At 41.9% G+C, this 15,290-nt stretch overlaps 1 protein-coding gene across 1 annotated transcript; it reads right to left on the reverse strand.

The window, feature by feature from the left end:
- Positions 1 to 2,149: 2,149 nt before the first annotated feature.
- NPTX2 (neuronal pentraxin 2) lies at positions 2,150 to 13,419 on the reverse strand. The gene is made up of 5 exons (XM_065645097.1): positions 12,851 to 13,419; positions 11,172 to 11,388; positions 7,232 to 7,476; positions 5,691 to 5,870; positions 2,150 to 3,785 (listed from the first exon to the last, which is right to left on the reverse strand). Exons 1-5 carry the CDS (start codon positions 13,301 to 13,303, stop codon positions 3,558 to 3,560), a joined length of 1,323 nt encoding a protein of 440 aa, XP_065501169.1. The 5' UTR covers positions 13,304 to 13,419; the 3' UTR covers positions 2,150 to 3,557.
- Between the last annotated feature and the right edge of the window lie 1,871 nt (positions 13,420 to 15,290).

The raw sequence follows: 15,290 nt of genomic DNA on the forward strand, positions 1-15,290 counted from the left end.
CCTGCAGACCTGGCCAAACCCCAGCTCCCGAGAGGCTGCCTTGTTAGGATCATTGCTACCACTCTTCGGAGCCCTGGCTCTATCTGCTTTTAAACAGAAACAGATTTTCTAGAAATCTGCATTACTGCGTGTTCCAAGTGCTGCCGCTGTCAGTCAGTTTTCCATAAGTTATTACTTCTGTGTATTCAGAGCAGTTTGGGAGCTGAACGTTGTCTTGTCACTTCCACACTCCGTAAACTGTATAGATGCTGGAATATGGTAATATTTACTCCTGTTTTGCCATCTGCTTATGCATGCACATAAAATATGTTACTCCCAGAATGTGAAGCAGCAGAACAACAGCCGTAGCTTTTCATTGCAAGATAAAGGTACAAAAATCAATATGCGTTTTTTCTCTTTAGCGAAAAAGGTATTATTGCACCAAAGAAAGAAGAAAAAATATATATGGTTCAAAGAAAATTTAAAACCCCAACTTTTCAACGGAATATATACTCCTTAGCTTTGAGTTTTACTGAAGAGTCAGTGTCTAAAAAAAACCCAACCCCCCCCCACCAAATCCCTACCATCTTGGTTATGTAACCAGTAAAAACCAACCCAACCCTAAACCAGAGGACTAGATTGTCTATCTTTAGAAGGAAAGAGCCATCCCAGCATTAGGTCAGGTTGCAACAGGAGGAATGTCCCCAAACACCCTCTCACCTGAGCACATTAACATACCTTAGAAAAAAAGCCACCTTTCAGTATTGATTTCCAGACTGAAGAGAAGTTCTGCTACACTCCTCCTACCCACCGCCTGAGAAGCACCCAGGGAAGAAAGCACCAGCCGAACACCAGCCCCCAGAGCAGCTGTTCTCACTGTGCACAAACAAAGCAACTACAGCCCCCACCCACAAACACCTCCCCATGCAGGGAGGGCTTCCTACTCACGTGTTTATTGTTAAAGTCAGTACTAAAGACAGACCTAAGATTCAGAGTATGTTTAAATAACTAAATAAAGATCAACATGGCAAATTGAAGTGTAAACACTCTCTGCTTCCCTCAGCCAACAAATGAATCCAAACACTTAACTGGCTTTTCAAATGACAGAGCACATCCACACACAGGCTCCCATGCATACAGGAAAGTGCCCAAGACAATTTCACCATTGCACCTTTCAAAACCAGACTGAAATCTGCAAAAGCTATTTCCTGAAAGGGCAGACCTCAGCACAGGTAACTCCAGACTTCAGTTCTTTCAGTTTATTTTGAATAAAGCTAATAAAGACAGGTGAATTGAGTGGAGGGCTGAGGCCTCCACTGGTTTCTAGTCCCTGGGAGATGAGAATTTTGCACTCTCCCTGGTCTTAGGACAGATTCTTTGGGTATTGATGGGTTTTGGTTTGTTTTGGTGTTTTTTCCCTAGGGCAGGGAAAACACTGTTGTGGGTCAGGGAAGTGGGAGTTCTGTCTTAAGGCCAATGAGAATGGGAACTTTCTAAATCAAGTTGTGTAGTGTTTCATAGAAACCTCGAAGGCTCCATGGCCAGAGAAGGGTGGCAAGAGCTGGATAAACATTTCTGCCCCAGCTGGTTGTTCTCTAACAGACAGCATCATCAGCTTGTTAGTTTACCAGGCAGAGCAGTTGGTTTACCGTCAGACCGCATGGACGCTGCACTTTATCACTTGCACTGCTGTAGTGCCTCCGCTATCACATTTCAACAAGTCATCTTGTTGTTCAACAGCTGTTTTCACACTGCTTTGGGACTCTTAAGTTGCCTACAACCAGCACTTTCACCCAGAAGGGATCATACCTTCAGTTTCTCATGACTGTAAAAATAAATATTAACATTTTCCCATCCACACCACCGAAACTGCTGTATCCCAGGCCATGCCATAGGCGAACGCTCACCAAATCATGGTGGTAGGAGACGGGTATCAGCCTGAGCTTCAGACGCGCCACCACACCCAAACAGGGAGACCCCCTCCCAATTTAAGATGACACACACCCCGAGCCTCTTCTGGTTGAAGATTGTAATGTAAGACACTTAGGGAATAAAGATAACTTCCTACAGGACTGTACTTCTATCAGTCTAAAGAGATGGAAGCTGAACTCATCGCAGCTATGAAAGAGAATATTCAGTGTCTTGTGTGACTATAAAAGAATTAAAAGACTCATTTTACAGTGCATTTTAATTAAAAGTTCATTATAAGAATTTTCTTGTAAGGACAGCATACTACATATTAATGGAAATATGTAACTTTATCCTACAAATGGGACTGTCACCATATTATTCTTACAATTCAAACATATGAAAAATAAAATATGATATTTAGCTTTATAAATTCTCCCTCCCCCCCCCTTAAATCCTTTTTCTTTTAAATAGCAAAAGTATTAACTCTTTCCCAGTACAGTGCATTTGCTATCTGTGAGCCACAAACCAAGTATTCACATCAATGCCAAGGAAACAGCAACACTGTTTGCAAAATATTGAGAGAAAATTATAAAAAAATATAGTAGTCAGCCCAGTGCTTACAGAAAAGACAGTCAACAAGAATCAAAAAAACCAGCACATTTTCATATTACATAGGACCATTATAATAACATAGAAAACAGTGCAGAAGACTTATGTTGGAAAAATATATAGCAATTCTCAACAAGCAGAAACGGAACTTTGGCACTTGCTCAGAAAAAGGCCTTTCAAAGCAAAACAAAATGGAAATTCACTTAATCACAGCTTGTATATTAAAAAAAACCCATAAAGACATTGACTAAAGCAAGAGAAACAATAGAGAAAAGTTTACAAGCCAGGTCACTATGAATTCAGTACATTCAGCCTACAGAAAATACCATCTTTCATCTGCTCATCTATGCTGGGATCCTGGCTAGCGAAAGATAGGCTTTGGAACAGAACCTTACCTTATCTCTGTGCCAATGGAGCTATGCTGATTACACAGCCCTTTCTTCAAATCGAACTAGAATAACATGTCTCAAATACATTGCCTCTGCATCATAAAATAAGGATTTCTAACCTGCAAATTAAAAAACAAGACCCTTGCACCCAGACAGTGGCTGTTCTGCTCTACCCATAGTTGCACCAGAACCACTGTTGTGTAAGGATTAAGTCATTTTTTTAAAAAGGGCTAAACAAGAATGGCTTCAATTCAAAGGGGGGGCAATAGACTGGAAGGAAGGATTCACACTTAGCCTGTTCATCTTAGCGCTGTGTCAGCACTGCACATTGTCAAAAGGAGCACTACAGTCAACATGTGCACGGCTGTTTCCCCTCCCTGAAAGAACTGACATCCTAAACTCAGGCCTAAGCAAAAGGCTGCTGCAGGCCAAAGCATACTTTTGGATCAGGCCATAAGAAAGAACAGGCTGCTCCAGCCAAGAAGTGCTTCTTTCATTGTCAGGCTCAATGCCCCAAACTAGCAGCGATCTTTGCATTGAGGCAGTTTACTCAATTTTTTATTCTTTTGAGGAGTTAAGACAGGGAAGGGCAGAGAGAAAAATAAGTGCTTTAGATTGCACAGAAGATTGTCCTACTAAAGGGGGCACTTGAATTGGAAATGACTGCAGCTATAAATCTAGCAGACGCTCTTCACATGTCTCCACAGGCCATTTAGTAGCACCTCCAAACACATCAACGTTGTTATCAACCCAGGGTATGATGTTGCCAGGCATGTTGATAGAGCAGTTAGCAATATTCATGATGTCTTCAGCTTTTAAGACCCTGTCCCATATATTGAACTGGCTCATCTCCCCAACGAAGGCTTGAGTCGCATCAAATCTTCCTCCTACTGTGTCCTTTAGGCACACAAGAGTTAGATTAGATGAGAAGGTTATTTCAGCATTTTCTTCTTCAAACTTGAAGACCCCCCAGCCACATCGCTAGAAGGAAGTGCAGAGCTAGGTCACAGCCAAACAACTTCAAGTTTCTAGAAGGGCTACTTTGAACAGAATGTTCTATGGAGCAGTTAAAAGCTCCAATCTGAAATCTATCAAAACAATTCAAAGCAAACAGTGGTGACTTTATACCATCACACAAAGGTTAGACACAACTAACCCTTCCCCCAAGCAGTAGAGAAGGAAGTCAGCTTCAAATATTGAGGCTAATTTAAGAGCCATTTTGCAAGCTTGGCACTGGGCAACTTCAGCAAGAACTGCACAGGTGTGCAAGATTATGCTGAAAGCTTTAAAGCTATAGATTAAACTGTAACTGCAGCCCTTGACCAATTGTCTGCAGGGCCTATGAGATCCTTGGATGTAAATACATGGGCTTCTGCTAGTTGTACCAAATGACTAACTCAAACTGCTACTGCATAAGCCTAAAAGGGTTTGTTTGCTCCATCCACTACTCAAGGACAGAAAACACACATTTTGTGTGATCACACTAACATGAAACTGATAGCATAGGATAGAAGCAAGCATAGTACAGGCAAATGGCATGAGAGAGTTACAGAAAAGTTGCCAGCCACTTAATGATGAGCTGGAGCATCTGCTGTGTAGAGTGTCTCAAGATTCTGAATTTACCATTCTGTCATTTATGTAATCGGTAAGTATCTACTAAAATCAGTATCAGGATAAAACTAGTTTTTCATTGCCTTGCCCCATTATGAACCTGGGAATCCTGGAGAAAGGCTATTTCCTGCTACTCATTACAATATTATTTTTTAAGCATATGTATAATCATGAAAAGAACAGGTAGAGGAAAAAAAATGAAGAGCCACACAATTCATAGGCAATAGCTTAGTAAGATGTTAACTAGTAGAGGAAAATTCAAAATCTTTTGGGTTTTTGTTTGTTTTGGGTTTGGTTGGTTGGTTGTTATTTTTTCAACATTCAAAAAGGACTTAACCTCACAAATGCTTTTGGTTGGCAATACTAATATTCAAACTTTATTAACATTTGCATTAGGAGAGTTATTTACCTACATATTTAATGAGAAACAAAACGTCTGATTTAGAGTTTGTCCCTTTGACTTCAGACTCAGCTTTAAAGTAGACGTAAATTCTGAATGAGTGACAGACTCCACTATTCTAAAAATGTGTTATGTACCTGAAAAGCTGCAGAATTCAGTCTGGAGGGAGTTCTCCATAGCAGGCCCAATTATAAGAGAACCTGACATACCCACAAGCACTCCAGTGCCCATATTTGTTGGTCCCCTCACCCCCATACACACACTTGCCTTGGTCTATTCCAAGGCTCAAGGACTAACATTCTTACTATTCTTGGAAAAAAGACAAAAGGGAGAGGACAAACCAGTAAGCTGCTATGAGGGACAGTCAATTTGGCTTGAATTTTTAAAAAATAAATAAAACAAATCAAAGCAATTATATTTGGTCCACTTTCAGCACTGGCTAATTCTGTCCTTTTCTGTAACTTCAGTGGCCACATTGCTAGTTACCAGCAATCTAGTTCGAAGGATTTAATATAAGGCATTATTCATATCACTGATGAAGTTGCACACTGTAGCAGTAAGAGTGGAAATAGGAACAGTTGCAACATGAATATTTAATAAATGAAACAAAATATACCAATGTGTGATCGCATTAAGTATTTGTTGCTTTGATTTAATCTTTCTGATACTGTGTATACAACAGGACTAAGTGTTTAACAAAGAGAAATTATTTTCTTATAGCTGCTGTTTGTTTGGGGAGTTTTGATTTTTTTTTTTTTTTTAAATCCTGGAACACACTGTCATTCACTCACCTGTTCCTGACCCAGGATCAAGACACCTCCAGGTTTAATTGGGTGCCAAGGAGCAAGATTCTCCCCAGTGCCAAGCTTCTCTCCATCCTGAAAAGCCTCCCACATTCCATCTCTGGTTGTCCAGGTTATACAGATATGATGCCATTTTCCATCACTAATGAAGAGAGGGAGCTGGGCAACCTACAAAACCAAAGAATAATGCATGTTCCAAACCAAGTCTACCAGGTCAAGCACAACATTTAAAAAGGGACAGAATTTACTCTATCGTCAGAAGCAAAAAGTTCAGAGGCAGAAGTTCGCCACATCTTTCTACTTTGTCCCAGCTCTCCTGTATTCAGGACAGCCATGCTTCTTATTCTATATGCAAGCCTTTGTTTCATCTAGAATCAAGTGACACAAGTACCACAGTCTAAGCTGTTATCAATCCACTGATCCTGCATATTAATATGTGGCATTTCGTGTTTAAATTTCAGTGCTTAGTCCTATTAATAACTTTTCATCCAGTCCTCATATTAAGTTTCTCTTAAAATCTGGGGTTTGCCTGCACGATTTGCAGTAACAACTCTGACAAGAGGATCTGCCTGCTTCCAGAAAAGCTTGTGGGAACTGTTACGTAGGGCTTCAAATAAGAAGGAACTATGGTCCTTTATGAATTTGATCTGAAAACTTACTCAACATGAAGACACAAACACAGTGGTCTATGGAGCAGCTGTGATATGGGAGAAAGAAAAGACTCAAAGAACATTACTAGTACTGACATAATATTGAAGAGAAAAAGTTATTGCTAAGGATAAGCAGATTCAAGTTTCCTTCTCTTTCACAAACCATTAAAAATAATCAGCTTTTCACTTTGATTGATTTGGGAAGATGACAAGACTGTTAAAAGTCCTTAACTAGCCACCTGACTGAATCCCCTGAGTTGTGGTGTAGATCTGTAAACATCGGATCCCTCAGAGAGCAGTGAGTTACTAGGAAACCCAACTGAATCTGTTTTAATGCCACGTTCCAATGAGTCTTGTTTTCCGTTAATTGTTGCTTTTTGTATATAAAGTCTGAAAAAATTGTACCTAAACTGATGTACAGCCACTGAACCAGCCACAATAACATGCTCTCCATCTTCTGCAAAATTCACTTTCACATATCTGAACTTTTAAGATTAGAAAGACAGAAATACTGCAACCGGCTTAGATCTTACAGGTTTTGCAATAGTGTGTCTTCAAATATTGCTTCTGTTTCATAAAATGAAAAAACAAGAGGCCAAGATCCGCTTGTGAATTCAGAGGACATGCCTAAGTGTCAGGACATCTAGATGTCATGCTTCTTTTTCTCAACACAAATATATGTACCAATCGACTTTGTTTTGAGTACTTTTATGAACTTACAGCAAACATACAGACAACAATAGACAAGCAGACACTACCATCTCAAAGGCCCAGAACCGGCTTCTCTCATAGGGAATGAAAGAGTTACTAGAGAGGGACCAAAGGTTCCGGCCTTATTCTGATGATATAGACAAAGACAAATCTATCAAAGATTCTCACCTTATCATTAATTAGCAGTTCAATTGGATTATTCCCCCATTCTATGAGGACAATTTCATTAGCCTGCCCAGGAACAGCGTATGAGAACGGAGTGCCAATCCCAGGAGAAGCACTGGATCTCAACCACAAGCACACAGTAAATGCATAGAGCTCCGGCAGAGTCTTCTTGATCTTCCCGTATAAGTAGTTTGTGCGAAGAGGAAGAGAGACTTTGAATTCATCAGGTGACTTAAATGCACTGTTACCTAGAATTACATTGAGGAAGAAAAACCTTTAGCATTAAAAGAAACCATGTATTCATAATTGATATTGAGAATCTTTGGAATTTTAATCACTTTAGAGAGGTATACAAAAATATATTGTAGTATTACTGAATGTGGATTTTGCAGCACAGAAAAATATAACTATATTTTATACACATCATGCTAATTACTTAGCCTATTCTTCCTGCTCATTTAGAGCCAGAAGAATAGATGGCAAACAACTAATGAGAGGCTATTAACTATTTTTGTTCTTCACTGCTTAGTTCATGGCTGAAGGCCTGCCTATTTCAAACAATTCAAAATGTTTAAAAATATATTTACTGTTACTAAACATGCATTCTCTGGTATGCTCATTATTAAAGCACCACAGTGCTTCAAACCCAGTATTTCTTTTCCTCTTACTGCCACACAGGAAGCTAGCAGCAGCATCCCCATTTTAGAGATAGCAGCCTGAGAAAGAGGTTGATACTCTCATTTTGAGTGGCCAATTTGAAATAAGAAAAAGCTGACATATTCCAGAAAGCAGAGTTAAACTCAGAAGAACTGATTTCTGTGTGGTAGACAAATCAGGAGGAGGTCTGAACAAAAATATAAAGGCGAAGTTCAAACTGACCTGAAGAAAAATGCAATTTAAAGTACAAAAACATTAGGCATTTTTCTAACATAAAAGTAGGAATTATTATTTAGATTTTTCTAAAAGATGTGACAAAAACTAGTGAGATAGTCCACAGAGATGTTTGGAAATTGACAACTCTGAAGACCAAAACTTTATAAAGTTGCAATACTCTGTATTAGTTTGTGTATACTTCTTCTGTGGTTGCTTACTAGTAAATTTCTATAATTAAATATTAAGATAAGAGAAATCCCACATTGTGCCACAAAACAAAACCCCACAGTTCTGTAGTACAGCATTCCCCTCAACCTTCTTTTAGCAACCTGCTCTTCTGAGTCCCATTCATGTCCTTTACTCACATTCCTGAAACAAATTCTGCCCCCTTGCCAAACTTCACACTCCAATCCAAATGAAGAGATGTTGTCACAAAAAGTTGCCACAATTTTCATATGTAATTTTCAAACCATTGGCATTCTCTCAGTTGCCATTCTTAGAAGCAACTGAAGTGTTTTGACTGCATTTTTCACAGAACAAGGGGGTGGAAAAAGAAGAAGCTTGTCTGATGCTTGCACCTGTCTTGAGAGACTTACAGACCAAAAAGTGAAATGTTCTAAACTCTAAGCAAAAAAAATTCCCAGGGTCTTAGGGCTAATGTTGAGCACCTCCACTAGGCTGGTACAACCAATCTAATACATAGAAAAAAACGAAAAAAAAGAAACAAAAAAAGAAACAAAAAAAAAGAAACAAAAAAAAAGAAACAAAAAAAAAGAAACAAAAAAAAAGAAACAAAAAAAAGAAACAAAAAAAAAGAAACAAAAAAAAGAAACAAAAAAAAGAAACAAAAAAAAGAAACAAAAAAAAGAAACAAAAAAAAGGAAACAAAAAAAAGGAAACAAAAAAAAGGAAACAAAAAAAGGAAACAAAAAAAGAAACAAACTCCATCAAGAGCATTAGTCACTTCGTGAAAGAACTTATAGAAGCAATAATGAATTGGAGAACAACATACAATATTCATTTTTTAATATTTTTCAGTCTGCTGTCATTACTTGAAAACATCCACAACTCCAAATGATAAAAGGACTCTCCTGTTCTGGGCAATGAGCACATGCACAGGATAAGACAAGACTTTTCCTAACGAATCTGAATTATTCTTGGATAAGATGGGCAAGATATATGGTTATTCCCTTTAAGAGATGGAGAAAATAGATTTAGACATAGCAAGTGACCTCTTGTGTCTGCAGCAAAGCTAGGAATCACACTGAAGTCCAAGCACTAGCAGTTGCAGGATCATTTGTCCCCCCCAGTCCTGCTTTTTAATGCATCATCTACTGCTGTCGATGGAGACAACCAGTGAAGGAGTTACCAGAAGACGTTGGGACTCACAACAGTTGTACAAACTTCAAACTACCTCAGTGGTAACTAAAGACAGCAGTCACAACTACAGATAAAAAAGAATTACACAGTTCACAGTGTCACCTTATAAGGTCAGTTTTCTCCTCCATTCATTTAGTCTCAGGACAACAAAGAGTTTATGACACTGGCTAGTCATCGGGAAGAGATGCTAAACAATATGGCATTTAAAATAAAAGCACAATAGAAATACTACTTTGAAAAGAGGTCAGGTCACTTAAAATATTGTTTGCATTTAATCTACAAAATCATTAAGTTCTCAGATCATTATTACTCTCACTTTGATTTGACAGAGGCACAGAACAGCTAGTAAGAGGGAGCACTGTAAAAGAGAACAAATTACACAACTAAAAGAAAGCCTGTATCTTGGTTCCTGGCCCAAATTCTTCAGTTTCTTGGAGACTTGTAAGACAGTCCTCTCTCCCCACATAAAAAATAGAGGTGGAAACACACTATTTTTAACCTAAATAAATTACACATACTTGAGCTCCCACCACTCCCTTTCTCTTTCTGATGACTTGCTGATATGAGTCACATCTTTCAGAGACAAGGACTGGCAATACTTGCCACATAAGACATCAACAGGCCACAAATCCTCCAGAGCTTCAAGTGCAATTTAGGTTTTATCTTGGCTCTCAGGAAATACTAAATGATAGAGCCAGTAGAAGATCTCTTCCTTTTTCCCCTCCTTCACACTTTTTAAATGAAAAGAATAGGTACAATATTACTCATATGGATCCATTAGACTACATTTTAAAATTCATGAGATGTGTGTTTGCACCATTTTTAAAGCATGTCCATTAAGTTGCTTTTAAGCAGAAACTCTATTCACCTTGGAAAATCATTTAAAGATTGGGCAGCGATATTTACTGGTACTCTAGTCCCACACTGTAGGTGTATATAGTCAATACAGAAAGATAGTTCTGTTCTTTACCTCATTTCCATGGGCACTTGTAAGTCAAATAAACAGACCCTACCCAAGCACAGAGAGCTCAGTAATAATTAATCTAAGTATCTGAATAAATGACTAGGATTAAGAGAGTGTCCCCCAGTGGCACCATGTGTAATCTGCTGTAAACTCTGAAGGCTACACACTCGGGACAGGACACAATTCAAGTATCTGCAGTCACCCAAAGTCATAACCAGCAACAAAAGGAAAGATCACCAGCAATACTTCCAAAGCAGCAGGAAATGTTTCTGGTATAAAATGCCATTCACTACACCAAAGGCAGTTGTGCTAATTAAGTTTAGCCCATCTGATTTTCAGTCCAAATAAAGAAAGGCAGTTCTACTTGAGTGTGTACCTGCCATGTCTAGGTATCCACCTGACACCAATGTCATACTTCTTCCCATTTTGACTTGTCTCCTTACATATCTTTCCATCCCACAAACACTAAGAGTTTCATCCTAACCACCCACATACGCCAAATTAAGAGACAGGGAGCTGAAGCCAAAGCCATTGCAAAGGCCTGTCAAGCAGGAATCCTGTGACAAAAGGAAAAAGGGTCTCTAAGTATTTGCACTGTCACCTACTATTTCATCCAGCACCTTAACCGTCTTTCCCTCAAGGCCCACATTCAGACTACTGCACTAGAAGGAAGGAGTAAACAAAATTAATTGGCATGTAGAAGCGTTCAGATTCTGTGCAGATTACCTTTTTCTAATTCAGACACTCTTTCTAGCAATGCATTCAAGGCTGTCTCTGTCTTTTGCCGATGAGCTGATGTCTCATTATGAAGCAAAGACTTTTCATCCTCAAGCTCGGCCACTTTGCTCAGGAGTTGGCGTTCCAGGTCTCCAAGCCTCCGTTGAAGCATCTCTCGAAGGTCACTAGGCAGTGCCGCATATGACACGTTGGCTCGGAGTTGGTGCTTTAGGGGAAATGAGAATTAAAAAAAAAAAAAAAGTAATTTCTAAAACAGAAATTGCAAAATGCGGATATGCTTCTGATTCAAAGGGATGAAAGCAAGATCACAGATTTCTCCAGCAAGCATAAAAGAGGCATTGCTTTTTAGCACTTGTCATGTTCAGTGCTTTTATCAGCACTGTAGCTAAACAGGTCCTGAAACAGAAGGGCACTTTTGTTAGAGGCTTCCAGCATTTCATATGTAGTCTTCATACGGTCAAGTTCAATAAAACCAATGTAGGAAGCCAGGTCTGATGCACTTCCATTAGCATGGTTACATGTGGCACATTAGTTAATTTTTCTTTACTTACTGCAAATGACGTTGCCAACTTAAGTAAACAGAAAAACTGTTATTTTTTAAAATAAAAAATTAAGCTACTTTGAAAGCAAGTTTACCCAATTTACCAAAGTTTCCTCGGTTTTGATTTGCAGAGTAAGGAAGTCAGATGCTCTTTAGATCAGCTGTAATTATTACCCAGTGAAAGTATTTTTATTCAAACTGCAAAAAACCCCACACACTCTTTCTTAAATAAAACTGTTATCTTTAAGGATACCAAGAAACCAATGGCTCCACTTACCATATTATTCTAGTAGCTTCCCTTCTACAACATTTTTAAAAACACGTCAAAAAGAAAAAAAATGTAATAAAAGGATGTTGGACTACCAGATCATTCAAAATTGTACTTCAAAAGCAGTCCAGAGCATTTAGACCTCACAGAAAAACCTTTAGGAAGTTACTCGCCACCCTTACATGGAGGGACAGCAGGAGGGCCCGCCTGTAGCTCTCAGAGTGTGGAAAGCTAAACACAACACCCAGCGGGATTCCTGTGGCGATACTCTTTAAATATTTCCACGGGTGCCACTCGACCATGGGCACTGTCCAAAGGCTTGTGGAAATCACTTACCAGTGGGCTCGGACCCAATCCGCTTTCTATTCACAGGCACACAGAATCAGGTTCTTTTTATTCTATGTCAGCTCTAAATATATCATCTTAACTTCACAATCTGCACAACACAATCTCCTCATTACTACTGCTCTGCTCGGCTCCATATGGCAAGGTCTTACTGCCCAAGACATCAGCTTTATACCTCAAACCCCATGATGTCACATTCCCAGAGAGATTTAGATATATTAATACAGAAACTAAGCTGGTGACTAGAAGGAAAACCATAATCTCCCTCCATGCAGTGGGAGAACATACTTAGAGAGGAGCCCTTCAGGTTTTTTACCATTAAAGCAAGCAGACAATCAAGAAAACCAGACAAGCCAACCAAGCAACTCACACCCAAGGCTTGGCCAGTTTGTATTTATTTCCATAAAGATTAAGCGCACTGGTTGTGTTGACCCGGCCGTCCAAAGCCACCGTCACACGTCGAGTTCCGAGGTTCTGCTGGGTGGGCAGGCTCACCCCGCGCCCCGGCCCTACCTCCAGGCTCTCCAGCCGGTCCTTCAGGGTCTGCATGGTGCGGCTCAGCTGGTCGATGACCTGCGCCGGGTCCCGCGGCAGGTCGCCCATGGTGTCCTTGCCCTTGCCCAGCTCCTTCTTCCACGTCCCCGTGGCAGCCTTGCCGTCGGCGCTCTCGCAGCGGCTCAGCTTGCCGGTGAGCTCCCGGATGGCCTCCCGCTGGCTCCCGATGGTCTCCTGCTGCTGCAGGACGGTCTCCCGCAGCTGCAGCACCGTGGCTTTCAGCTCCTCCTCGGGGGGCAGCGCGCCTCCCTGCATGGGCACCGGGGGCAGCGGGCAGCCCGAGCCGGTGGCGTCCAGCGGCAGCGAGGTGCACACGAAGCGGCTCCCCGGCGGGCTCTCCTGCTCCCCCGCCGCCGACCCCCGGACTCCCGCGGCTACGGCGAGCAGGAGCCCGGCGATCGCAGGCAACATCCCGGCTGGTGAGCAGAGCGACGGCTCGGAGGGGACGGCGGGGCGGGGGCCGAGCCGGCCGCAGCGCTGACAGGAGGCCTGTCCCGCCGCCCCGTCCCGCCCGTCCTGGCCCGCTCCTCGCAGCGCTCCCGCGCTCGCCGCCGGCCCGCGGCTTTTATAGGCAGGGCGGGCGCGTGGCGGGGGGGGCCGGCTCGCGCTGGTTGGCTGCAGCCGGCGCTGACGCCGCGTGGTCCCGGGGGCCGGGGCTGCGCGGGGGGACCCGGCCGGACGGGACCGGCTGCGGCGGGGCGGGGCGGGGACGCCCCGTCCGCCGGGTGACCCGGGCGGGAGCGCAGCCCCAGAGGGCCCCGGTGCGGCCCGGGACTCGCGGCAGCGCCGGCCGGAGGCGGAGCGGCTGGCTCAGGGCTGCTCCAGTCGGGTCCTGGAAACCTCCACGGATCGAGCCTCTGGTCCAGCGACCCCACGGGGAAAAAGCTGCTCACTGTGTCCAGGCTGACCCTCTCCTGCTTCAACTTACACCCGTTGTCCCTTGTTGCTCCCACCACGGTGATGAGCCACGCTCCATCTCCATGATCTCCACTGCTGAATTTGCTCCAGCTTGTCGGTGTCTTTCTTGCACTGGGCGGGGGTGGGGGTCAAAACTGGTCAAAATCCCGGTATCTGGATGTTATGGAGCCAGCGCCGAGCAAGGGGGCTCATTGCTTCCCAGCACCCACCGGCTGTGCTCCTGCAAATGCAGCCTGGGATAACAGTTGGCCCGGGGCCAAGGGTAACACCTATTTGACCTAAAAGATAATGCCGTTACAAAAATGAGAGACGGTTCAAGTTACACATCAGTATTCAGATTTATCATGGACAGAAAAGGACCAGGGACATTTTAAGAAGGAGCTTCAGAAATTTTCATAAAGTATTGTAAGACTATTGTTGTACCTTAAGACCACTGTGGTTTTAGCTGTGTTGTTCACGGTATCCAGTATTATATGCTGATCACAATTGCTTTGAATTAATAATACCTGAAGGCTTGCATATTTCTCCAAGTGCCATACAAATATCAGCTGAACAGTTCTTGCAAACTTCTTGCAGAAATGCAATGAAAACGGCTACCTCCACTGGAAAAACAGAAACAATTTCCTCATACATCAGCAGAGGCTGCTCTTAGGACTTGAAAACCTTTGAGTAGAATTTCAGATTTTTAGAAAGTTTGTATATGCAAATTAAAGACGTTTTAGCACACGGTGAGTAGTTATTACTATGAAATACACGACTGTTTAATAATAATGAATAAATATACTGAATAAATAATATGTAATTGAAAATATTTTCAGCTTTTTTTTCAGTCAACACATGAATTACTCTGTGTTACAGAATGAGTTGGCAAGTTTCAAGGAGCGTGTATCACAGTCATAGTTAAATTTCGTAAGGTCCAGTTTATTTGTTCGACTCCTCCCGCAATGTCCTGTTTGAAAGTCACGTCAGTCAAAGCCGATTGCAGCTGCTGTTAAGCCAGCCAAGGCAGAGATGCAGCTCGTGCTGCTTGTTCAAGGGGAGAGAACGCAGAGGACGGGTGGAGTTCAATAAGCCACCAGAAGCTCCGATTTCTGTGTGAACTCCATTTATCTGGAAAATGGGTCTCAAGAGACTGTCCTGCTTCCTGCTTCAATGGAACCAAGTACCTGCTCCGGTACAGAGAGTCTGCCCAACTCCTGGTTAGACATCTCACTCCTATTGAAATAATCAGGATATCGTCGCTTAATCATTTTGCCAATTAAATCTCTGGATGCTGCAGTGAGGAGGACCCTGCAAGCACACTCAGAATGTCTCGTCTGTCAACAGTGTCTTTCCAGTCCATATAAGCCCAAGAAATACTAAAGCCTATATGCAATAATGCAACACATTTTTTGCTGTACATGTAAGATTATTCAGTCACATCTATATCACATTATAGCTCATTTCTCCCGAATGTCATGTGAAGCAGTACGAAAAAACT

The sequence above is a fragment of the Caloenas nicobarica genome, chromosome 14 (genome assembly GCF_036013445.1).
Source record: "Caloenas nicobarica isolate bCalNic1 chromosome 14, bCalNic1.hap1, whole genome shotgun sequence".
NCBI classification, from domain to species: domain Eukaryota; kingdom Metazoa; phylum Chordata; class Aves; order Columbiformes; family Columbidae; genus Caloenas; species Caloenas nicobarica.